General features: G+C 48.7%; 1 protein-coding gene across 2 annotated transcripts in view; it reads right to left on the bottom strand.

Moving 5' to 3' along the window:
• Positions 1-26,964, bottom strand: part of KCNIP1 (potassium voltage-gated channel interacting protein 1) — a 424,587-nt gene that overhangs the window by 253,314 nt on the left and 144,309 nt on the right. The window contains exon 1 of one of the 2 annotated variants that reach the window (XM_037799140.1): positions 14,526-14,600. The exons of the other annotated variant lie outside the window; for it this stretch is intronic. Coding sequence (XP_037655068.1) covers positions 14,526-14,586 — 61 coding nt within the window. The 5' untranslated portion in view covers positions 14,587-14,600. Of the gene's footprint in view, positions 1-14,525; positions 14,601-26,964 lie in introns of those variants that run through there. 2 annotated transcript variants of the gene reach the window in all.

Here is a 26,964-nt window from a genome sequence, read left to right on the forward strand (position 1 = left end):
TCTTCAGAGCCAGGATGTGCCTCTCATTCACACTGCACAGCAAGGCTGCGGGGGGCAGGGCATGGAGATTCCAGAAGCAGCTGGCGGGAGATGCTGCTTTCTCCACTGTTCCCTGTGACCAGCCAGGGCAGACTAAGGGCAGAACAAGCCCCGCCTCTGAGGGCAGGTGAGGTCCAGGGGATGCAGGCGAGCCAGCGATTCTCCCCAGCTTGCCAGATGAGAAGGAGCTCTGCGTTGCTCATGCTGGCTGTGGAGTTAATGCAGGTGAAGTTATAATCTGATAAGACCGGGAACTGGTGCCTGGGTATCTTTGGAGATGGGGAATTTAACTCTGATGAATTCATTCAAAAGCACAGCCTATATCCCTCCCCAAGTTCATGCCTTCATTCTGCAAATATTTACTTAAGGCTGACTATGTACTGTGCTATGTGCTGGGATGCAACAGCCAAGAAGGCAGTTATGTTAAAATGATTCTGAAGGTACCAATCATAAGTAACTCCTGAAGAGAAGATATCTAAAGGAGTGGGTGGGTTTGAATTATTCATTCCTACTGTTGACAAATATATTTGAAGGAATTCAAGTTTTGGTGATAGAGGTCCTTCTGTGAAGCCTAGTCAGAGATGAGGCCTGAAACAGGATACTTGGGACAAAGGGAATGACAGTCTCAAGTCCACCAGTGACACTACCCATCCCTACCACCATCACTATCACTAACAGTACCACCATCACCAACAGCAACACCATTCCCACCGTTAACAACAGCACCATCATCACCACTGCCAACACTACCACCCCTCCACTGCTATCACAACAACCAGCACCACCACCGTCACGTCCACCATCACTACCACCATCCCCAATGCCGTCACAGCCACCAACACTACCACCATCCCCACCACCATGACTACTAACAACAGCACCACCATCACTGCCAAAATCACAACCACCAACACCACCACCATCACTACCACCATCCCCAATGCCGTCACAGCCACCAACACTACCACCATCCCCACCACCATGACTACTACCAACAGCACCACAATCATTGTCAAAATCACAACCACCACCAACAACACTACCACCATCCCCAATGCCATCACAGCCACCACCATTACCACCAGCATCATCACCACCAACACTACCACCATCCCCAATGCCATCACAGCCACCAACACCAACACCATTACCACCAGCATCATCACCAACAACACCACAATCACCAACACCACCACCCCCAATGCCATCACAGCCACCAAGACCAACACCTTTACTACCAGCATCATCACCACCAACACCATGACCGTCACCATCACCACCACCAACACTACCACCATCCCCAATGCCATCACAGCCGCCAACACCAACACCATTACCATCACCACCACCAACACTACCACCATCCCCAATGTCATCACAGCTACCAACACCAACACCATTACCAGCACCATCATCACCAACACCACCACCACCCACCACCAACACTACCACCATCCCCAATGCCATCACAGCCACAAACAGCATCACTATCCCCATCACCAATACTTAATTCTCACAACAATCTGGTGAGTTTCTATTATGATTGTTGCTGTTTTATAGATGAAGAAACTAACATGCAGAGAGGAGTTTAAAAATATTTCTAAACCACACAGCTTATAAGGGGTAAGCCAGCACTACTAGCCTTCAGCTTGATTTCACCTATCATCCTATGCTTTTTTCTCTCCACAACCCTGAGTTTTCATGGAATGCCCTCCGATGCTCTATGTTTTTGTGCTGAACCAAAAAAGTTGACTTCTTATCCTGTAGATATGCCATGAGGGGGTGGCCTTGAATCTGTGCCCAAGTTGCAACATTAACCCAAGTTCTCAAGCATCTCTGTGAAATATCAATTCAAGTGACCAGGTACTAACTGGGTGCCCAGAACTTTGCTGGGCTCCTCCTATAATCATACAAGGCAGAAGGAAAGGTCCAGGTCTTTGAGGAAAGTACACTTTTACTGGAGAGTTGAGACACGTTTACAGAGAACAGTTATAGAGCAATTCAAGGCAATCAATTGCTAAACCATGCAGGACAAACAGTGAGTGCACTGGGATAGGGAGGGGGAGGGGAAGGGGAGGGAGGAGGAGTGGGTGAGGACTGAAGAGACTGATCACTGGGGGACTTTGGGAGATAAGGGAGGAGGGGAAGTGGGGACAGTCCTGATCCCAAATTACTTTATCCTTTCCTTATTCTTGCTATCTACCACTTCCACAAACTTGTTTCCCACATTTCTGAACGTGGGCATCTGATTCTGGTCTTTGCCTCCATTCTATTTCCTCCCATTTCTGATGACAAACTTTTTATTAACACCCTCCAAGACACTAAAATGCAAAATGTCCCTGCATTTATTATTCCATCTCCTTTCTTGATGCCACTTCCATGCCTTTGTCCAAGCTCTTCCTGAATTCCATTAACCTACATTCCTGCATGGGCCAAGCCCCACCTCTTCTATCAAGCTCAAATGCCACCTCCTTCAGGCAGATCCTCTCTGACTCTCCAGCTCCCGCCCCTCAGGAACAGGAAGTTTCTCCATCCTCTAAGCCCCCATGATGTAACAGTCTGCAGTTTAGTATAGTTGCATGCCTGGATACAGCACAGCCCAGTGATTAAGTGTGCAGGCACTGGAGCCAAACTTTCTGGGTTCAAATCCCAGCTCTGTCACTTACCTTTGGACATTTACTTACGTCCTCTGTTCAGCAGTTTCCTCACAGAAAAAAGAGTCTAGTAATAGTGCTTACTTTCTTGGGATGCTGTAAGGCTTAAATAAAGCCAGGTTGCTAAGAATGTCTGGCATATAATCAGAGGTCCATTGATTTGATGTCAATATTATTATCACCAGAGTGAAGCTCCTTGAGGGCAAAGAGTGTGTTCTGGGTAATTGTAATCTCCTTCCAGTGGCTCTGGCAGAGAACGGCACGTGGGAGCCCATCCTGGCCCAGTGTGGACCACTGGGCAGAGTTGACACTCAGCTCAGGGAGAACCAGTGATGGCGGATGGTGAGGACAGATATCATTGGCAGCCGGGAGTGACAGGGAGCCCCCGAGAAGGTCAGGACATGATTCAGTGCTCAAGTCTGCCCCCAGGCCTCCTCACACTCCTTATAATGCACCCTGGGAACATATCAAATAACAGGGTGCTTCTAGGAAATGAGGCAAGCTTGGCTTTTGGAGAGCCAGCAGCAAGGGCTTTGGAGTCGGTTAGAGCTGGTAAGAATCTTGGTTCTTCCACCAGCCAACTGGGAAAATTGAGGCAAATCACTTCACCTGCCTGAGCCTCAGTTTTCTCATCTGTAAAATGGGGGGACTGGCATTCCTTTTCAGAGTTTGAGATTTCATCTGTTGGATGAGGATCATCATAGTAACTACCTCATGGGGTTGTAGAGAGGACCAAATTAGTTTAATGTATCACAAGCACTCAGAATAACTTGGAACTAAGTGCTAAAGAAATGTTATCTTTTCTTTTTGTTATTGTTGCTATTATTACTATTTTACTAAAGAGTTTTTAAATATTATTTTTTGTTATTGTTGTCTTTATATCTGTCAACACCTTGCACAGTGCCTGGCATATAGTAGGGGCTCCATACAGTTCATGTTTTTTTCTTTTTCCTGTCTGGTTCCAATTCTGATGCTGAAATGCCCAGCAGACCCACTGAAGAGATGCTGAAGGCAGCAGCAATGCAGAGGTACAAAAAATTTGGGAAAAAAATATATCTTGAAAGAATATTATATTTTTTAAAAATCATCAATAGAGTCATCATGGGAAAAAGCAGCATTTTATTGGACTTCCTTAGACTTATTTTGCTGTTTCTGTTTTGAATCACCTAAGTAGCACTTGGGAGGCAGATGTCATTTTTTAGCATTAGGGTCTTTATGACTCAGAGTCCTAATCTAGCCCAGAGCAGGGTGTATGGGAAGGAGAAAGGAAAGGAAGTGAGCCCCTGCAGCCCTTCTCCAGCCTTCCAACATGGTGTGAAAGCCTCCATCAGAGGCCCCCGCTTTGGAATCAGACCTGCTTCAAGATAGTGCAGTTTGACTATCTTGGACTGTCAGATATCAGGGAGTCCCAGAGATGGAGATAAAGTTCAGCCTCAGCTCTTTTAATCCACTCTTGTGGGGACAGACTTATTGTGGGTGGGATCTTTTGATTAGGTTGTTTCCATGGAGATGTGAACCACCCAAATGAGAGTGGGCCCCTTTGATTAGATTATTTCCGTGGAGATGTGACCCTGCCCATTCAAAGTGGGTCTTAATCAGTTTACTGGCGTCCTTAAGAGAGCTCAGGGAGAGAGAGAGCTCAGAGCCAACAGAGACCCAGAAGCTTGGAGAAGGAGACAGAAGGATGTTTGGAGATGCTAAGTTAAGAGATGAAGCCCAGAATTTCTTCTGGAGAAGCTCAGTGAGAACCCACAGATGCTTAAGGAGAAAGTCACTGGAATCAGAAGCTGAAAGCACCAAAACCTGGGAGCAAAGGACCAGCAGACACCAGCCACGTGCCTTCCCAGCTGACAGAGGTGTTCCGGATACCATCAGCCTTTCTTCAGTAAGGGTATCCTCTTGTGATACCTTAGTTTGGACACTTTTATGACCTTAGAACTGTAAATTTGTGGACTAATAAATTCTCATTGTAGAAGTCAATCTATTCCTGGTATTTTGCATTCTGGTAGCTTTAGCAAATAGAAATGGATGCAAATGCAGTGGCTTCCCCAAGGCAGCTGGGAACGGTACAGCCTCCTCAGCAGGGACCAAAGCCCTCCTCTCCCTGTGGGTCCAGGGTTGGGAAGGGTGAGGAGCTGCAGGGCCAAGAGGAGGCTGGGGTCTACACTCCTGGTTCTTGGAAGCTCAGAAGAGAGTAGGGATTGTGCAACCCCTGCTTTTCCTAGACTTGGTACCCCCTCTCCTCCTTCCCCACAAGCTATGAGCAGGAAGTTGTGGAGTGAAGGTGCTTTGGAATCGGACCTGCTTCAAATTCTTGCTCTCAAATGACTAGCCAATCATAGAGCCTCTCTGAGCCTCAGTTTCCTAAGATGCAAAGTGAAAGTGATAACACAACCATTACAGGACTACTATAAAAAAAAAGGAGATTATGAATGCAAAAGTGCTTGGGATGAAATATGCTCTCAAAAAATTCTATTCCCTCCTTCCCAAACTCTACTTCCCCATCTCTCCAATTTCCACTCAAAACAAGCTTCTTGACCCAGATGAGTCCTGCTAAGTGCAGGAAGCTTTCTGTGATAATCAGGAGGATCATTTTTCCAACAGAGTGGTCCAACTAGCCCCCCTGGGAAAGACATTTGACTCACATGCTTTGGGACCTTCCTTTGTCTATTTAGACTCCCACTAACTTCTGTCCAATCTTCTGGCTTCAAATCCACACAAAGGTTTTACACATAAACCAAGCTGCCAGCCCGCTCTGCAATTCTGAGCCTATCAATTAAACCCTTGGGAGTATAAATTACTGTCCCTGGTGGAGACATAGCTCTGTCTGAGCCCTGTCCTGGTCTGTGTTCTTAGAAATAGCTTAGCTGAAAACCCAGAATGTCTCCTCATCATATCTTCTGAGAGCATACAGCTTGGAAGTATAGTGAAGGTGATGGATAGTAGAATCAGGATTCAGGATCTCACTTGGCTGGAATAACATTTCAAGCTAGTAAATGAAAACTTATTGGCTTTATTATAAAAAAGAAAAAGAAAAAGAAAGCTCCTTTGCAGAAGTGTTAATCTGGGGAAACCTGATTTCATAGGATTTTATACTCTATGAAATCATAGGATTTTGTGACTGTGGGCAAACCACTTGCCTTCTCTAGACTCTGTTTCCTTATCTGCAAAATGAGGCTTGAATCAGAAGGCTTCAAAGGTCCCTTCCAGCTTGATAAATAATCTTGTAATCTATATAAAATAATATATACTAGTCATAATCTGGGCTCTAGGACAATGTTTCTCAAAATTCTCAGGACATACATGTCACCTGAGGATCTCATTAAAATGCAGTTTCTGATCCAGTGGCTCTGTGTTGGGGCCTGAGGCTGCATTTCTAAAAAGCTCCCAGGTGATGCTGAGGCTACTAGTCTAAGCTCTACACATTGAGTAGCTCAGGTGATAAATACCTTCGTTGCATTCTTGCCATATGCGAACCACTGAATCTTTTTTTCTTTTTCAACTTTTTATTGTAGTAACATATATTATACAACTCAGAATTTCCCATTTTAACCACTCTTGAGTGCACAATTCAGTGATATTAATTACATTCACAATGCTATGTTACCATCGCCAATATCCATCACCCCAACTTTTGCATCACCTCAAACAGAAATTCTGCACCCAATAAGCAATAACTCCCCCTTCACCCACCCCACTCCTAGCTCCTGGTAACCTATTATCTAGATCCATCTCCATGAAATTTGCTTTTTCTAGGTATTTTGTAGAAACAATGACGATGCAAGCATATCTTTCAGGCATTGTTGCATTTAATCTTCATTACAACCTTTGAGGTAATTACCATCAGTATCCTGATTTTCCAGATATGGAAAAAGAAGGTTTGCAGAGGTGAGGTGACCTGCCCAAAGTCACATGGCTAATGTCACAGAGCCAGAACTTGAATGCAGGTCTAAATAACCCCGGATGTGTGCTCTTAACTTGCATACCACACGTATGCGCAGTTTCTGTTTTACGTATTTCGTATTTAGGCCAACATCATAGCCAAAGACAGAAAGGAAGCTAATGAGCTAACAGCAATGCAAATGCACTAGCAAATCCTTGCGTCTGTTTCCTTTGCAATGATCACCACTCATAAATATATACTGACTGCTCCCTGCCCCTCAGGAACGCATGAAAACACTGACCGACTCAACCTGATTCAGAAGGCTGAAATTCTAATATACTGGGAGATATTTAAATGCTCCATCCTGCACTGACAGGCGACGCTGGCTACAACAAAGGGAGAAGAATTTAGTTCACCTAAATGATTAGAGCAGAGGAGAGATGTTTAATCCTATTAATGGATTTGCTAATTGGCCTTCTGCCCCCAATCATTTCATATTCAGGTTTTTGCAGTGTCAGATTAAATGGAAACAGATCCAGGGGCGCTTTGAGCTGGGACTCAAAGCATTTGCTCAGGGCCTGCAGACAACTCGGTCATTCTTTACGGCTAATGAGGTGCTTTGTTGTGTCCCCAAATACCTCTCCCCATCATCCACACACCCCATTTCGGCCGTTCTGCCACTGAGGCCCTGCAGGCTCCAAAGGCAAAGTTGGGGTGGTGGTTGAGGAAGGGCCCGGGCTCCAGGGTCAGTGGGAACTAGGTTCTGCTATCCACAAGTGTGCAGCCTAGGGCAAGGCTCTTCCCTTCTCAGAGCTTCAGTTTCCTCACCAGTGAAATGGGACTGTTACAGGGTTTGTCCTCCGGGGCCAGGCAGAGATTAATAAAATAACCCATGAGAAGGGCAGAACAGGGCACCTGGCATCAGGTTGATTTAGTGGGTGCTAAATCAACGTTAGCTGTTATTATCATTTAACTCTAGCCGATGAACCACATTTCCATATCTCACTGCCTTGAATTCCTTTCAACATATCTAAAATTGACAGCTTCCCACAGAAGTCGCTAGACAAACTACTTAGGGTCCCCATGGCCATGTTTGTGGAGTTCCAGGTTCCAGGGGATGGAATAGAGGCCATGCCTGCAAGTTCGAGAGACTACCAAGAGCAACCCAGCTGCACAGATGGGACAACAGAGTGGAAGGGACCTGCCCTGAGAGCTAGCAAAAGGAGGCAGCAAAGCCAGCATTACCTTGAGATACTAAAACCATGTCACCTTATGTGTGGGACCAGGTTCACTTGCCCCTTGAACCCTACAAAGGGGACTGTCATTGTCCCCATTTTATAGAAAAGGAAACTAAGGGTTATAGTGGTTAAAGTAAGACATGACAGAGCCAGGGTTTGAACCCACTTCTGCCTAACTTTAAGCCAGCAGCCCAAATGCACTCCTCCTCCCAGCTCCCTGATTTGAGTTGAGTGTAGTTCCTACCTCCCCACACTGCCCTGGTGGAGCTTCTAGTTTGTCTTGGAATAACTCAAATTCATCCAAAGTACCACTCCTGTGGCTAGGCAATGGGAAGATATATCACCTGCAGGTGAGCTGTTTAAAATACTACCTAGAGGGAAGTGAAACTTTTAAACACTAGTCAAGTTTCTCTGAAGATTGTAGGACTCTTACACATCTCTTTCTTGCTCACTCTCTCTTGCACACTCTCTCACTCTTGCTCTCTCTCTCCTCTACTAAATATTGCTCATTCCCTGCCTGATGAATGGGGACATCAGCTCCAGGGCCATTATGCAGAACTTTGCAGCACTTCTCCCCATGAGCAGCCCTAGATTTCTCATCGGAGTTGCCGCATTCCCAGACTGCTTGTGGGCCTCAAGAACATACTCTTCAGCCCATCCAACCATTTCTCTGTGTAGTCAATGTCCACCAAGTCCAGACCAAATATCTGACCTGAGAGAGGCCCTGGAATAAGGCTCAGTCCCTGAGAGCTAGTTAGAGAGAAAAACAGGTAAATCCATAACCATAACTGAAAAGTGTGTTCAGGGTTGTAGCAAAGGGAAGCAGCAGGAACTGGGGTGGGCAGGGGGGAGGACCAGGGGAAGGCTGCAGGAGCCTGGGAAGGCTTCCCAGAGTGGGTGACATTGAAAGGGGTCTTCAAGGACGTGTAGGAGTTTGCCAGGTATATGGGCAGGTGAGGGTGGAGGAAAGATAGAGAAGCAGGAATAAGTCCTGAGCAGAAATGACAGCAGGAAAGCAATGTTAAAGGACACTATTGGCATTGGCTAAATAGGAAAATGAATGGGTGGACAAATATACAGATTCTTGCTCTCCCTCAGAGAAAATAAAGGTGAACTGGAAACATAAGGGAACACTGTGGATCAGTTCTGGCTTTCCTCTCCCAGCATTAGGGGGTCCCAAGGGATGTCCCATAGGAGGGCAGTGTCTCTCCCCTTTGACACCAGCCTCAATCAACATTTACTGAGTAAGCAAATATATGGGTGAAAGCTTAGAGATACCCTTCTATCTTCCCCAAAGAGGCTACACTCCTACTGGCATCCAAAACATTACCAGAATCTGTACCAAGGCTTCCTTTCAAAGCAGCCTTTAATTGACTCCTTCCAAATTTCAAAGTTGGGGGGTGGGGCTTAGAGCTAGAATTCCAGGATTATGAGAGCATGACTATCAATAGTATTCATGAAAAGAAAGACTTTGATCATAGCTTTTCTAGGCCTTCATCAAATTTAGGGACATATCCATTCATTCATTCAACTATTCATTTATTCAGTCATTCTGTGTGTCATTCATTTACTAATTCATTTAATTTCTCATTCATTCAATCATTCATTCTTTTGCTAATTTTCTCCTTCACTCATATGATAATTCATTTGCTTCCTCATTCATTCACTCATTCATTTATTCTCAGATTCATCCTTTCATTCATTTGAGAATGTATGCATTCACACATTTTCAAACTTATTTGAAATTTATTGAGCAAAGCCCTTCCGGGTATTCAAAAAGATCCTCAGTGAAGCAACCTCACTGATGTCAGGCAGTCGTCCTTTCACCTCCGTCTTCTGGTCTTTTCCATTTTCCTTCTTTCTTAACATCTTTGGCTCCATTGAGCTCCTTCTGGGATTCGGGACCAGAACTGCCTGGCACTGGCTGAGGACACCCCACCCTTTTGTGCATAGCAAGGGGCTGTGGGTAGGTGGGAGCACTGTTCTCAGCACTTTCCTTCTAAATGGTAAACAGATTCTGTACATTTCACGAACAAAGCCAATTGAAAGCCAGCAGACCAAATAACAGAATTCATTCTGGGCAGAAGGCTGGTAACTGAAATTCCCATGGGAAGCTAACTTTTCCTGCAGAGTCTGCAGCTCTAAGGAAATAAATGACAGCAGCCAACTATCCTGTTATTTATAATTTCCTCCAGGAAATATCTATTGACTACCTACTATGTGCAAGGCACCAAGCTGGAGACTGTAAAGAATAAATCAGACAAGGTCTCTGCCCCTAAGAAACCTATAAGCTGTAGGGCGAGGAGGACAGGGATTAAATACACCGTCACTGATTGTCTAGTTCAAAGCATGACTTGAGAGTCATGAACATGTACACCTTAAAAGAATTTAGGAATTCAGCTAGGAGAAGTTGCTTCTCTCTAGGGCTTGGAGAAGGTTTCCTGCATGTGGAAGCAGCTGAATGAGGTCTTAGAATGTGGATCGAATTTTAACTACTAGCAAAGAAGGTAGGGGTGGGGGAAGGGAGTTTACAGAGTTTAAAGGATAGACAAAGATGTAGGGGCAGGTAAAGCATGAACATCTCTATAAACGGTTCTTCCCCTTTTTCAGGTAAGGAAACTGGCATTTCCAAGGTGAACTAATTTGCCAAAAGTCCCCTAAACCCAGGACAGTATGGCAACAGAGATCAGTTTCTCTACCTCTCACAGCCGCTTGTTCAACTCCCAGATCTCTCTAAGTTGATACACTGTCTGAATCAATAAACCCAGCCTCATCAGTATTGGCTTCCATAAGTCCTCAGAGGTGCTTATCGATCTAAGAGCCTGGGGACCAATCCCAGATTTGTCTCTACCTTGCCATGTGGCCTATATATATATACATATAATTGCTGTGGGATTTGGTTTGTTTGTTTACTCCACAAGCATCCTGGATGTCCCAAGCTCAGCCCTTTCTGAAAGTTCTGAATGCTTTCACTCAGTCATGAAGGATACACAATCCAGCCACCCGTGCTATGGGGGATCATTTGCTTATAGACAAATCTCCATTGAGGTGGCCTGGGTCTAGTGATGCTCTCCCCAAATTCTCCAGCCCCCCACCCCACCCCCACCCCCAGGCCAGGCAGCTGCACCTGCGCGATCCCTCTCTGGTCACCCACTTACCCCAGACCTTCTCATTTAGCTTTCAACTCCATAGCAGTGGCCTCCTATGATAAGCTCATGCAAAACTGCTGGAGCCAGGAATTCTACTTGTGACTGGGATACAGAGGTTGACTCCCCAAAGCAGAGCTTTTCCAATTCTTAAAGACAAAGGTTCCAAACAGAAAGGAGAGAAAATGAATCTGATCTTTTTATTCAATGTCTTAGCTCTAAAATTAATTTAGAGTTCTGCTGCCTCCAGGAAGCTCCCTCTGAACACCCAGGTTGGGCTCAGTACGTTCCTCTGGTGGCCGTAATCACGTGGAGTTTTTTTTCCCCTATTTAAAAAATATACTTGTGCTTCCGGTTGTATTTTTGAAGTATTCAGGGTCTTAGTTGAGCAGGCTGTGATGTTTGCAGCATCAGCCACAGAGCAGAGGTCAGCAGGGGCTGCAGCAGTAGGTCCAGCATCTGAAGGCCTGGGTTTCGGTCTTAGCTCCCTGGATAGGGCAGGGAGAGGGCTCCAGAAACGAGCTAATCGTCTTTCAGAGGCACCAACTACTTCCAGGATAGCCTTACCCTAGGCATTTGGAAGCTCAAACAATACAGCCATACATTTAATAGTGGCTACAATGTTTTGACCACTTACTGCATGGCAGAGCCTGTGCTAAGCATCTAAATGTTCATGATCCCTGAAGTCCATGCCACACCACGGCTATTTTAAGATGGCAACTGCTACTGTGACTGCTTTATAATTGAGGAAAACAAGGCTTAACCATACAACTAATAAGTGGGAGAGCTTGGGTTTGAACCCAGCAGGCAGACAGACTCCGGAGATGAAGATCCTACCCACTCTCCTGACTGCGTCTAATTTGAGCCGATGTCTGAGAGATCATAGTATTCACTCAGTAAGAGCATCAGCAATAGAAATCTTAGAATTTAAGAACTGGGTGGGACTGACAAAATGCTTAATAGAACTTGCTCTTTTTACATTGGAGAAACTGAGGCCCTGAGGGGGAAAGCGGACTTGCCAGAAAATGATCCCTTATCACTGATCTCCCCAGGCAGTGCTCTATCTAGGCTTCCAAGCTGAACCACACACACACACACACACACACACACACACACACACTGCAGAAGGGTCTTTTGCTGATCATTATTCCACTGAGCAAGACTGTGAATAAGACTCTGTTCCTGGGGCAAATGCCTGGGGAAATGAATGCAGCTGGACTGCTAGGAGAATCAAGGAGCACTGCCTGGGCTCCGTGCAGGAGGGCCTGACCACTCAAGGCTGGGGGGCAGCTTGTCTTGGGGACCCACCCAATAGGCCTCACTCCTTTTGGCTTGCAGAGGTTGATGGAGAACCTGCTGTGGGTTTCAAGGGAGCCTTATCGTGAAGGTTAAATGAGAAAGCACAGATAAAGCACTGAGCACTGTGCAGGGGCAAACAGTAAGGGCTCACTAAAGGCTGGTGTCCCTCCCTTCTCCTTCTGAGAATCCTGGGGGAAATCATCCAGGGTGGCCTGGAGTTTTGTGCAGGACAGGAATATCAGAAAGCAGTGTTTGCCCAGGTCCACTGGTCACCTGAGCCTCACCTCCTCACAAATGCTTCCTTTGGCTTCAGTCTGGCTCCCGGGTGGTTGCAGCCAACACCGTCACCCACTTCCTGCACACCCAGTTTCCCTTCTGGGTGTAGTATTCCCATCCAGTTTATGGATGAGAACACAGAGGCTTAGAGAGGTGAAGGGACTAAGGCCACACAGGAGGGAGCTAGGGACCCGGAATTCTCACCCAGACTCCATTTGACCCTGGAGCCTGCGCTCTTTCTTTCTTTCTTTTTTTTTTTTTAAATTTATTTTATTGAGATATATTCACATACCATGTAGTCATACAAAACAAAGAGCACATTCAATTGTTTACAGTACCATTATATTAGTTGTGCATTCATCACCAAAATTAATTTTTGACATTTCTGAGCTCTTTCTGTAACACCTGCTGCCTCCCAGGGGATGCCAGGAGTGCCACAGGCATTGGAAATACTTTAAAACAAACCCCTGAGTTTGCTGTCCCCACAGTCCCCTGGCCTCTGGGACCTGATGGTGGTCAGAAAGATGACTGGGGAGGAGACCTCAGTTGGTGCTGTGCATTATACCCAGCCAAGCAGTGTCTGAGGATCTGTGAGAGACAGACTCTGAATGCCAACGTTCTGGGCCCAGGCTTGCAGACCTGCTCTGTCCTGGGCTAGTCAAAGGCAACTGGTTCCTTCCCTGCCAGAGATGTGTAACGCAGCTGGGCAAATGGGCCCGAGCTTCTTTCTGGGTTCTAGGCTGTAGATGCCATTCAAGCTTCATCCACTAGGACCTTCACCCAGAGATCTCTTTCCTCGGTGCTCAGCCAGTTTGACATCCCTGAGGCCAGATGCCCAGACTCCTCTTTCTGGAGCCTCTAAGGATAGGTCACTCATGGGGTGATCTGAGATGCAGATTTCCCTAATGAGTCAGGAAAGACTGAGTATGTACCATTATCCTAACACCGTCCTAATCATTAGCCAGCATAAGGGGTGGGAATCGTAACCCCCACCTGTAACCACAACCAGGGCTCCAATAATAGAACTTGCAGGTTTAAGTTCCAGGTTACTTAAAATCCTTCTACCACTCACAATGGCATTTGAGTATTAAACGAAAAAGAAAAGAACAAAAACCTTCCTCTTGCTTTTCCTGACCATTTCCAATCTCTGCCCCAACAACTTTCTAAGTGCTGCTTAGTCCTGCACAGTCCCTCGTGAGCCAACACGTTTGTTCCAACTTCACATGGGCCCATTTGACAACTTTTCCACCATGAGATTGGGCAAATGGCAGCTGGGGAAAGGCTGCTAGAGAGCAGATACCAGGCATGAGGGACACCAGAATATTATGCATTTTAATCCTTGATGTAAGCCCAGCTTTGTACACACCTTGATGGTGCCTCCCCCCTGCTCCCCAGTGGTTCCCAGAGCACAGCAGCACATTTTGTGATGCCCCAACTCCTAATCATTCCCTGAGACGCGAGGACAGGAGCCTGGGAGTTTTACAACCCTGGCAGCAGCTGACTCCTTTTGGCTTGCAGAGGTTTATGGGGTGAGCAGGCAGAGCACACACACTCTCCCCACTGCTGGAAACCACCAGGTGTGCACCCAGCATTGTGCCTGGAAGGGGTGCACCTTGCCGGATGTCCACAGTGGCACAAGTGCCAGCTGTCATGGGAACGAGAAGAGCTTCCCAATATTTCCACCCAGGGAATGCAGTCACCTCCACCCGTGAATTCTCCTCTATCTTCCACAACCAGAGATTTCCCCAGGAGGAGGGTCCTGGCACCTGGTGCCCCACAGGGCTCCCACTGTCCCTGGAGCCAGTGTCCACCTGGATGTTCACGGGTGTTCACACCAAACCCCCCTCCAGCTCCTAACTCCTTTGCATACAAGAACCTGTATCGTGGAGAGGGGGGTCTGGGCCAGGGGGCCAGGTGGCACACTCCATCTCAGCACCCAGCACCCCCAAACCCAGCCAGGGTTAAAAAAAGGAAGAAGGAGCTGGCTTACCTTTAGACGGTCGTCTTTGTTTGGTTTGCAGAGACGAGAAGGTGCCCATAACGGCCCCCATGGCAGCAACGACTTGTGTTCCACTTGGGACGCCGGCCCCTTCTCCTCCCCTCCTCTAGAAAAAAATCAGTTGTGGATTGTCTACTCTAAATTGAAGAGAGAGGGAAAAAAAAAAAAAAAAAAAAAAAAAAAGCCCACGGTGGCTTGCCTGCAGCTTAGTATTCAGCGAGCGTGGGGCTGGGGAGCTGGAGGCTTTTCTTTTCCTTCTTCAGCCCCGCACATGCACTGACTCACAGCGCCGGCCGCTCCCCGCGAGCCTTCGGAACCGCTTCCCGGGGCGATGGCGGGGCCAGGCCGGTTCCTTCGCAAAGGGCCGAGGACGCTGCCCCGAAGCCTGCACGGCACTGGACACGGGGCCCGCGCGCCTGCCTGCCCCGCCGATGATGCTCTGGAGCCGGCGCCGCGTGCGGTGTGGGAGCCGCGGTCCGCCCGCCCCTCCGGCCGCACGCTCGGCTCCCCTCCCGGCGCTCGGGCTGGGTCTCGGGGGACCGCGTACCAATCATGAATGAACAGAGCCTGGGACGGGCTCGGAGCGGGAGCCGCCGCGCGCCTGCCTGCCTCCTGCGCGGGCTCGGGGTGAGAGTCTGAGCGGCAGAGAGCAGAGCCGGCGCGTAACCACGGGAAAGGGCGGGGAGGGGGCGAGGGCTTCCCGAGGGGCGCTTGGCGCCCGCCCCCCTGCGCGCCCCGCTGCGCGCCCGCGACGGCCCCGAGGCTCCCCGGGAGGATGCATTCCTGGGTACACAGACCCCGGGCTAGGCACCTGGCTGATGGGTGGGGTTCAGTGGGCAGAGATTGCCCCGGAGCGAGAACAGAGTATGTGTGTGTATGTCCTTGTGATTTCATTTGACTTCAAGGGAAATCTTATTTAACCCACTTCCTGAATTCATTGGGTGGGGGAAAGTCTGCCCACCCTTGGAGGGCTGGAGAACATACAGCCAACTGGGCTGCCGTGGGAGTGGGATGCCTCTTGCTCTGTAGGTAGGGTCTCCAGAAGTCTGCAGGACCCTCCAAGCCAGGGCCCACCCAATGACAGGGAATTGGGGAGAGGGAAGGAACTGGTAGAGGCCCTTGCTTCCCCTTCTCTGGCTCTCCTCATTCCCTCCCTCCCTCCCTTTCTCTCTCCCTCCCTCTCTTTTCCTTTCTTCTTCCTCTTTCTCCCTTTTCTCCCCCACTTCCACAAGGATTTATTAGTCCTCCCCTGTGGGGCAGATCATGAATTTGGTGCTGAGGCATAATGGCTGAGTTTAGGAGGCAGTCTCCCTGCCATGAAGTCTCACTCCAAGTCAGGACAAACGTTCCCTCCCAATGTTGATCTGAACCCCAACCACCATCCCAAGCTTCCTGTGAAAGGAAAAGGTTTGGGGGTCTCTGAAGAGCCTGCCCCAGTCCTTGTGTGCTCCCTGAAAGGTTGAGGAGGGGCTCTCCTTCCCCCAGGTCGGAGCAGTCTGGGGTCCACTGAGACCCTCTGATCTGCCCTGAGTCCTTTGCCCAAGCTGCTCTCTGACCCCTTCGCAGTCATTTCCTCCACCACACAAACACACACCATGTTTACAGTTTACAGAATTGCCCAACATATGGTCTCATAAACATACTCACACAAAGTCACACAAACATATGGTCACAGGCCCCTCATACCCACACATGGGGATTCTCACAGACACCACTGCTGTTCACACATCCAGACCCACAAGGCTACAATCACCCACGGGTACATCCCTACGACCCTACACAAGACACAGAGAAACACAAACACACAGGCACGCAGATACACACACAGCTGGTGCCAATAGCATAGCAGTCACCTGCATACACGGGCTCAAAGCCACACAGGCATATAGTCAGACCCCAGGGCTTCATGCAGGACCCCCAGGAGCTGCTTCCCCTCATTCTGGCCCATTGGCCACCCCTTCAGGGATGCAGTTGTCTGTGAGTTGGCCAGAGACACTGAATAGATTGTCATCATTTTCATCACCTATATGACAATTGATGCTTTCTCAAATCCCAACATACATCCCATTTAGAGCAATAGGGAGGTGCACTTCATAGCACCCACCTCTTTCAATTGCTTTGCCTTTTGCTATATAACCAATCACCCAATGTGGTGCCCACCAGAGGAGTTAGGGAGGTCATGTCTGGTTATCACCATAGAGAGAAATCGAGGCTTACCAATGATAAGAAATTTGCCTGAAGTTACACTGCCTGGATTAGGATTCGGACTTGGAGCCCAGGACTCTGTCACCACCTTCTGGGAACCCTCCTGTTTGGCAGATGGGGACACTGAGGGCCATTGTGCTACAGAGATCTGCTCTGGTCTTCTAACTGCACACTCGGGGCTTGTCTATGTCCAGTAGCCTGGAACCCTGGATCATGGAGCAGGGCTGGTAGGGGCTGGCTCCAACCTCCCTCCTGTCCTCAGTGCTAGGGAGGAAGGGGTGTGGGGGCTGAAGCCCAGGGTCACAAAAGGACCCAATAGGATGGGGGTGTGTGTGCCAGAGCCCCACCCTATGGCCAATTTTCAAAGAAGAAGGAACGTCTGCTGGGAGGAGGTTGTGGTGCAATTCTTGGGCATATTTGCCACCTTCTCAGGGACAGCGCTTGAGGAGTGCCAGGCCACTTCACCCTTGGAGCTCTGCAAATCCCCACACTATCTGAATGAGAATGGCCAGGACAGCACCTGAGAGTTCACAAAAGGCTGGAATACAATTCTCACATTTCCTCCTCCCCACCACCCTCCGAGAGAGCCGAGTCCAGACAAATTGCTCCATTTTACAGATGTGAAATAGCTAAGTTCCTCCGAGGGCATTCGCAACTGGCTGCCTCTGAGCAGTGAGAATAAAGCGAAGTCACAACATCAAGTCCAAACTGCTGAACATGAATTATGGGACTCCAGTAACCTGGCTTCATCTGCCATTCTCCCTTACTCCCCAGTGCTCCTTTGGTGGCTCCAGCTGCAGAGAGCCCCTCAGTGGTCTTGAACATGCCCTCTGTGGTCCTGCTTCAGGGCCTTTGCATATGCTGTTCCCTCTGCCTAGAATACCTTTCTCACCCCTTTCTTCATCCGGCCACTGCTGCTCATCCTTGGAGATTTTCTCCAGGTGTCACCTCCTCCAGGAATCTTCCTGGCCCCAGTTGGCACCTGCAGCACTGGGGCTCCTTTTCCTACCAGAATCCTCATTACTTTGGTTCCCCATGTCCCTTTCCCTTCCATGTTTTTCCCTCTGGACTGCAAGCTCCTTAAGGGCAGGGACCACCTCTCATTTAGCTCTTTACCCCTGTCTTCTTCGTTCTTGGTTTCTGGCAGCAGTTCAGTCAATCTATGCAGAGTGAACTAATTTTCTTTGCTCCGTGACCCAGTTAGTTTAAAAAAAAAAAAAAAAGAATTGCCAGATTATCCTTGCTCTTTAGAGGAAGCAAGCAGTCTCCTGTGTGAAGATTCATCCACCCATTCAACAATATTTATCGAGCATCTACTGTGTGCCAGATATTTACATGCACACAGCTCATTTCTTATGGATGACACCCTATGAGGCAGGTATTATCTGCAGATAAATAGAAACCCACACACACACAGACCATGCAGTGAAACCCAACGTCACCCAGGAATTGCTCCCAAAAGATGTGTCCAAGTAGGAATAAGTGGTAAGTGTGAGTTCCAAGAGAGAAAGAAGATGACAGCAGACCCACTACCTGTCTCCTGGGAACTTGCAACAGGGCAGAGGACTGTGAGGGAGAGAAGGTACAACAGTGCAGACGTGTGAGGGGGTACTGCTGGAGCCCCCCATCATTCAACCTGCTGGCAAGAGGCACGTGCCCTGCTGTCCCCAACATGGTGTTCTCACTAGAGTGACCACCATCCCTACATCCCTCCCTCCCTCTCCCCTCTCCTTCTTTCGTTGTAAATGCTGGTCCCTCAGCCATGGTTCTTCCCATCCCTGCCAACAATGGAGTTTCTCTGAGTTTCCACCTTGTCCAGAGGTAGATGAGGTCAGATTAAGTGCATGGACTTGGGGATCAAATCCTGGTTTTGCCACTTATTAGCTGTGACTTCGGGCATGATGAGCAGTCCCTCTGAAGTCTCTTAATCTTCTTGTGGATTATAATAGTACCCACGTCTTGGTGTTGCTGATGAGGCAACATTCCTACAGCATTTAGTAGGGTGCCTGGCTCATAGTGTGGCCACTGCTAAGACTGTGCTGTGGGCCAGGCACCATACTGGGTGAGAGGGACATAAAAAATGGGTAAGCCACAGCCCCTTCCTCTTGGCTTCCATCTTTGCTCTTCATCTGTTTTATAGGAAATCTATTCTCAGGGTCCCCATCTGGTATTGAAAGACGCAGATTAGTTCAGGAAGCGAATGTGGTTGGCACCTGATTATGTGCAATTCAGCACTATGCTTGCTGCTTCTTGTACCATTTCCCAAATGTTCTGCATACATAAGTCTATTCTCCTCAAATAGACCGAAAGCTTTTAGAAAGCAAAGGCTGCATCTTCTCCTGCTTTGGATGTCCCCCCACCCCCATCCTGCCACCCCCATGCACCACAACTTAGCCTGACCCAGAACATCCTATGTGCTCCACAAATACTTGAACAAAGATAATTCTGGGCAGGGGAAAGGGTGTCATCATCCAGCCCTGGGTTCATGTCCCTTCTTCTCTTGCTAATTGTTGTCCCAGCCTCAGCTTCCCACGTGCAAAACAGGATTATGACCACTGGCTTCATGAAGTTGGGTAAGAGAAAATAAAAGGGAAATGCTTTGTCTTTCTGTGAAGCTCTCTGCCAATGTCCGTTATTGTTATTTGCTCAGGGGTTCATTCACTCATTTATTAATTCACTCAAATATTTATCAAACCCCATCTATCAACCAGGCACTATTCTAAACATGGGGATCAATAATGAATGAGCAGAAAGATGCAAGAGCCCCTGCTTTCAGGGAGCTGCCAGTCTAGGGCTAAAAACAATGAAATCTTCTCATAATCATAACTGCAATCAGGCTGGGAAGAAAAGAGGGGGGCTGATGAATTTGGGGTGGGGGTTGCTCAGAGAAGCCAGCTAGGATAATGTTTTTGCAAACAATGAAGTGATGTCACAGATAGATATTAATCTTCAGAGGTCAGGGGAATAGATAAGACTTTCAAGTCAAGGAGATCAGGCTTTAAATCCTGGGTTTGTTTTGTGACCTTGGGCAAGTTACTTGAACTTCAAGAGCCTCAACTTCCTTGTGTGTGCAAGCGAACTCATCCCACCGATGAGGGTGGCAGGGTGGAGGCGAGAGGGATCATGATTACATAAGTGCCTGGCACACGGTGACTCTGGCTGGAGAAGGGAAATGCTGACTCCATCCCTGTTTCCCCTTCCTACCCTCTTTGCAGCACTGTCTTCCCATTTCCCCAGGACGAAGGAAAGACCTGTTTGTGAGGAGTCAGGCTTGGGAAGTGCCTCTCCCGGGCCACATCCTGACACATCAGGCATGGCCTCATCTGTCAAGGTTGACTGTGCCCGGAGTAGAGCACGATCATGTGGGCTGCAGGGGAGAGGCAAAGCAAGGGGGATTCAGGACAAGACTGCCCTTCGTGTCCTGGCAACTGCACTGCCCCAAGGGTTCCCCTTTCATGCTTCAGCGACGGAACAGTCTCCACCAGGGCTCAGATGAGTTCAGACAGAGTGCAGCCACCCACGCCAGCAAGACGCTGGCAGCAAAGCCCTTCCCAGTCTCCCAGATCCTGCCAGGAGTGGCAGGAGGGGTGGGCATGGAGCGGGGACATTCCTGAGCATCTCAGTATTCATTATCGGAAGCAGAGTTATGTGTCATGGAGGACAGAGAAGTCATTTGGGCCAGCACTGTGCCAGACACCAGGAGGATCTTCACAAATGTGAACGAGCCCTGGATCTCAGTCTGGATGGAAGGAGGGAAGGAAGGAGGAAGGGTGGATGGAGTCACATATATTTAAAGCTAATCTTTAGGCAATCTGACGAAACCTGTGCACCCACTCCCCCAAAATACCCATGTGTGCATGGGCTCACACACTCACACTTGGCATAAAATGTATGGTGTTTGTGACCGTCCCACCTGAAGCACATCCATGGACACGTGGTGAAGATACTGTCCTAAGGAGAGCAGATTATGGTCAGGGATTTGATCCATTCATTTCTCAGCTGTGTGACTTTAACTTTTCAGAGCCTCAGTTTCTACATTTGTAAAATGAGGCTACAAATCATGTCTATTTCTTAGGGTTGTTGGGGGGATTTAGTGAGAAGAAGCATTTATGTGCTACAGCATAGTCAACATTATTCATCTTCATTCATGCATTCACTCATTCATTCATTTGTTCACAACTTAGCAAGTGTATTTTGTGAATCCCTCTTGTTTATCAAACCCTGAGCTTGTCTCCGGGGCACAGAGGTTTATGATCACCAGCTTGGGGTGTTCATAGACAAAGAGGGCAAGGGCCAGGAGAAACAGCCCACAAGAAGAGCCTCATCTTCACCGAGAAACTGTCAGAATTGCCTCTCCAGCTCTGTCCCTGGGGAAACTGGCCTCTGATTCTGGCCAGGCTGGACAGCCCCATCCTAAACAAAAGTTCTGACTCAGCAAGGTCCAGCTAGATCAGGTTAGGAGGGCAAATGTCAGGGTAGAGTTGGGGTCAAGAAATCAAGGTGGGGTTGGGTTAGAAAAGGGGTGGTGGTTGGAGGTAAGAACTGGGCAGAGCAGGGCCCACCTGGAGTGGGGATGGCCCTGGGCAATTTTTTTTCTGGGCCAGAGCTGTGTGATTCTGGACTGATAGGACAAGCTAAAATGACTGGGGACAGGAACAGTGGGCAGAAGTTCTTACTTTCTAAATGATGTGTAAAATATGGATCCATAACCTGCTTGGGTAAATGTCCAGGAGTCAGTTGTGTTCACTCCCCCTCTTCATTTTCCTTGGCTTATATAATGATTACTATAACAACAATAGTTAATGTTTATTGAATTCTTACTATGAGCCAGTCACATGCCTGGTCTCATGTAATCCTTGCAATAGCCCCATAGGATGGGTATTATGATTAACCCCCCCCCCCCATTTTGTATATAAGGCAGCAAAGCACAGAGAGGTTAAGTGACCTGCCCAAAGTCACACAGCCGGTAAGTGGTTCCCCTGGATTTGAACCCAGGCATTCTGACTCCAGAACCCACACTCTCAATCTAGCCCCAAATCCTTCTGCTGCCATTGCAACTCATTTCTTCTAGCACTGTTTCTCCGGGGAAGCAGCAATTCACTGGGCATGCAAAGCTCTGATGTAGCTCTTTGGCACTGAGGGACAGAGGCAGAGAGAAGGGGTATAGAATCTCTGGACCCTCTGAGTGGCAAGTGCTGTTTCTACCAGTACCCTTAGTGCCTGGGGGCTGCAGCCATGCCCACCAGCCCACTGGCTTCTGCAGACTGAAGACCCCAGAGGAGGTGAGCAGACAGGGAGGAGGAGACAGCAACAGTGGTGCGTGGCAATTAGTAACAATGCCGGTGATAAGCCCCTGGCCCTGCAGGGTCCGCTCAACCGGTCAATGCAGCTCCCAGCCGCCCAGCGTCCCTGCCACTGCCACTGTAATTGGAGCTGGGAGAAGGAAGAAGCCGGGATGTCAGAAGGAGGAAAGAAGAGTGGTGGCTGCCATCCTGCTGAAGGCTGACTCTGGAATGGGACCTGGGGAAATGAGGAGCCCTAAAACTATAAGATAGCAATAGGCTATTTCCTGTGCACCGTATACTTTCCCCACATTGCAGCAAGAGATCCATGGCACTAACTACGGGGGGCAGAGGTCACACGGAAACAGGAAACAATAAGGTCACCTTCTCAGATATTGACTTAAGATAAAAGTCCTGGGAGAGCAAGTGATCAGTTATAGCCCCTTTGATTCCCAGTCCTGAGAGAGCAGGAGAGGAATTTGTTCTGACCCTCCTCAAATGGAGCCTGGGGGCATTGTGGTCTGTACAGCACTGAAATTCCGGCTTTGGGAGAATCTGGGAATTGGGGAGACGTGTCCTTTTCCCAAGTAGAGCTGAGAGAGTGGACAAACCCAAGTCCTGTCCCCAACCCCTCCAAGCCTGTCTGTGGAGAAGACTTGCAAGGCCTCTGGATCTTTTCTAGGCAGGTAGTTCTCATCTTTCTTTCCTGGACAAGGCTAGCAAGAGAGAAGATGACTCTTCCCTGCACCCAAGAGGGGCATGGAAGTGAGCCCCGAAAGACCCAGAGAACAAGCCGACTGTGGGTCCAGGCTGAGAGGACCCAGTGGTGACTGGTATGGCACCACAACTTGAATGCATAGGACCCGGGACATCTTGGTGGTTGCCTGCCTGAGAAACAGTAAGATAAGGCTGATCACTGGAGGTAGAGCCCACCCCACATCTCACTGCTTCATGAGCTCCTCAGCAACCCCCTTCCCAAAAAAACAAAAAAAAATTTGTCCTGCAATGCTGGGGCTGGGGTATCCTGAGTTGATTGGAACTTCATTTCTGCCACTGAGAAGAATGGGGACTTGAAATTGAAATTTAAATTCAGCAATTCTCAAAAATAAAGAAAGTGACATTCCTGGCAAACCGGAGTAAGTCACCTAAAATTTTTACCTACTTATGTAAGAATCCTCCGGGGTCTGCTGGGTAGGAACTGCTCTTGTCTCCATTTTACAGATTGGCAAACTGAGGTTGAGAGAAGTGATACACTTTGCCCAACTCCACAAACTAGAGTGATCTTTTGAAGTCAGGATTTGAACGCAGTACTGTCTATCTTTAAAGCCTGTGTTATTAACTAGGTAGGCAAAAAGGGGAGAGGAGAAGGGAAGGGAAGAAAAGGAGGAGAAAAGGAATGGAGTAGCATCAGGAAGAATAACTGGGGTGCTGGGGAGCTCTTTACTCAACCTCTCGCCTGGGGTGATAAGCCAGTTCATGGAAGCGTGGCTGCAAAGAGCCTTTGTCTTGGCTCAGAGGATGCCACAGCGTTCCATGCACGAACACCTGAACGCAGGTGGCCTGGCAGGCAGGTGGCATGGCAGAGGTGACTGTGTTGAAGCTCCACCAGGAGCAAGGACACGCAGGTAGCCATTATATAACCTGGCTCCCTGAGAGCATGGCCCTTAGTCCCTGGTGTGCCCCTGGATGCTCCCTTGCTGAGCGGCTGGGCTGGCCCACTCCTCAGCAGGCCACCTGCTTGGGCTCCCACCAGACAGTGCAGTGCCTTGGTAACAGTGGCTCTTCTCCAATGAGCTCTGTTTCTGTTGTCCCTTCTTGTGCTGGGCTGGCCTGTAGTGCACAGGGGGGTTGGACGCTCTAGGTGGTGCTGGGGTGAGCTAATTGACAGTTCAGGGCTTTCTTTCTCTGGGCTGGCATTTGCATGGTGCATTAGTATTCGTGCCTGCAGCCCAGGGCTGTTCTGGAAGGAGGATGCTATGCAGATGAGCACTGAGCTCCGTATGTGATGAGGACTTGGTGCACTTTGCTGGCAATCAAGGCTCTTGAGTAAGAAGTGGCTGAGGAATTTTGCAGACCACCCCCCCACCCCGAGACCCAGGGCTCCTTACCTGGTTCCCCATATATGTCTTGTGTGATACATGAGTTCTCAGCCAATCTCCCCTTTCTCCAATGTTCATCCAGCATCCTCTACATACCTGCCTTGCCCCACCTGTCCCGGGATGGCAGCTGGGATGCAGAGGATAAGGGGGCCTGGGCCTGGCCCTCAGGAAGCTTTCAGTCCTGTGGGAGAAATAGTGGCATATAGACAAGGAGATGGATAGGGCTGTGGTAGGGGTTCAGCACAGGGGCCAAACAAGCTCGAAGAAGAGGCATCTAATTCAACCAGGGGAAAAAGGAGAGGATGGGGGTGTCAGGCAAGGCATTTTTTTTTTCCTCCAAAAGAGGAGATGCTTGAGCTGAGTGTAGAAAATGAACAGGAATTTGCTAGCCCAACACCAGTCTTATCACTTGACTCCATGCAGGTACCTCATCTCTAACCGGCTCCAAAGGAACCACAGACTGCTTCACTTATAGTAGCACCCCCAGTGGGCAGGGCAACAAGGCATCACTAATCCCATTTATGGATTTGAAAGCAGGGGCAGTCTCCATGGGTGACTTAAACCTGTGACACTTGACTGAAGTGAATGAGTCATCCAGAAAGCAACCGGATCTTCCTAAAGATCTCCAGGTCTTCTGTCTGCAACCCATTCCAGCGTGTTCCCATGCCCCGAGCTGGGAAGTGCCTCTTAACGTCTCGCTGATGACTGCTACTTGAACTCAAGAACATTTACTCTTGCTTAACACTTTGGGGAGCAGGGAATTGAATCCCTCACCTAAGAACCCTTCGTGCAAGCCACCGGAGCCACACACAGCTCTGAGTGTCCTGATGTAGGAACCCAGAGGAGGGAGGGATTTCACAGTTGGTGGGGAGGTTACATATCCATAAACAGAAACTTTCTACTGTGGAAACTGAACTGCTGGCTAAAGACTTGATCTGCACCCAGGATATCATCCTGAAAACTCAGAGATGGTTCTCCTTAGGAAACAATGTCTCTCAGAGTTCTACTAGTATTCAAAGAAAGAAGATTTCATATGCCATATAGTTGGGCTTCTCGTTTTACAGTTGACCCAGGTAGGGAGGCTTAGGAAGGGAAAGAGGTCTTCTCAGGGAAATACAGGGAGAGAACAACAAAGATAGGACTGGAACTGAGGGTTCTGGGAAGCATTGGATATATTTTAAAGTTGCAAGAATTTTCTTCAAATGTTACAACCTCTCTTCTAGGACCAGATCCAAATTTACTCTTGGGTGGAGTAGTGGCATCTTATGAGGCATAACATCATAAGCACAAGAAAATGCTTCCCTGAAGGTAAAGTAATATCGAATGAAACAAACTACAGATATCTTGAGGAAGTTGGCACCAATCTGGAATACATACTAAGGTGTAAATGGCTGATATGAATATATCATGAGCCAGATGTGGTAGGTTAGCAATTAGGAGGAAGTAGGGGCATTAGAGACTTGAATTATGAGTAGGCTAGCACCTTCCACACATTAGGAGGTGTTCACATGTGTTTAAACAATAGCATGAATCCTGGCTGAGATCCTCTGCACTTTTTACCTCTGCCATCTCGTGTGATGCATCTATTCATTTCTTCATTCACTGCACACCTACACATGCCTGTCTTTGTCCTTGGTATTGAGATATACCAGTGAACAAAACAAATCTTCTCCAAGCTCTCTGGAGCTACCATTCTCAGAGGGAAGGGGGTCAGCACAGAATGCAGGAGACAAGCAAACAAATAAAAGAGAGCACATAGGATCGTGGAAGACACCATAAAGACAGTAGAAGGGCTTACTGTGATAGAGCTGAGATAAGATGGTCTGGGAAGGCCTGGCTGAGAAAGGGAGCTAGTCATGTACTGGATTTGGAGTGAAAGAACTTGGGGTAAAAGAAACAGCAAGCACCTCCCTGGGAAGGAGCAGGCTGAGCATGCGGAAGGCATAGATGGAGTGGGGATGGAGAGTGGGAGGGGCTCGAGAGGAGGCCTGCAAGGCAGTGCATGTAGAGAAAGGGGGTCATGCAAGGTGGAGAGAGAAAGACAGAGGTTAGGGGTTGGGGCGGCTCCAGGATCTTTGTGGCACTGAGGGAGGTTAAAGGAGCAGCACGGGGGCCTCCTGCACGAGGCCTTTTGTCCGGGTCAGTGTCCCTCCCTTCCGGCCCCCACCTGCCCCCAGTTGGCCCTGGCTGAGCGCTCATTCCTTCTCTGCCAACAACAGCACAATCTTGATTTCCTATAGCCTGGCTTCTCCTTCCTCAAGGGGAGTTTCTGCCTGTTTCTGGCAGCTGTCCTCCATCTTTCAGGGTAAGTGTCGAGCTAACGAATGGAATCACGCTCCCCCCACCACCTTCCTTCAGCGCCAGCAGCTTCCCAGGCTGCTGAATTGCCACGGAGGGGCCGTCGGGGTCAGCTTTCCTGCCTGGCCGGCCTCCTGCCCTCCGGCCTCCCTGGGAGCAGGCACATCCTTCCTCTCCAACGCTAATGAAATCCTCCTGTGCTCAGTGCCCAGCTGGGCTCAGGGTCGGTGTTTTTACCCACTGGGCTCCGTGCTCTGGCTCAGTACTTACACCCCACACCACATCGCAGGCAGAGCCAGCTGCCCTGCGCCACCGCCTCCTGGAGGATCAGGAAGCCCTCTCGGGGCTGTGGCGAGTGTTGGTGGTGAAATCTCTCCCCCTTCCAGGTACTAGCACGGCCTGGCGTCGGCCCCATTAGTGCCCCCCCACTCACACTCACACATACACTCATGCGTTCACACACTCACACAACACACACAAACTTGCACAATGCACACGCTCGCTCACATGCATATATACACTCTCACAGATGCACTCACACTCATA

Source organism: Choloepus didactylus, chromosome 11 (genome assembly GCF_015220235.1).
Source record: "Choloepus didactylus isolate mChoDid1 chromosome 11, mChoDid1.pri, whole genome shotgun sequence".
NCBI classification, from domain to species: domain Eukaryota; kingdom Metazoa; phylum Chordata; class Mammalia; order Pilosa; family Megalonychidae; genus Choloepus; species Choloepus didactylus.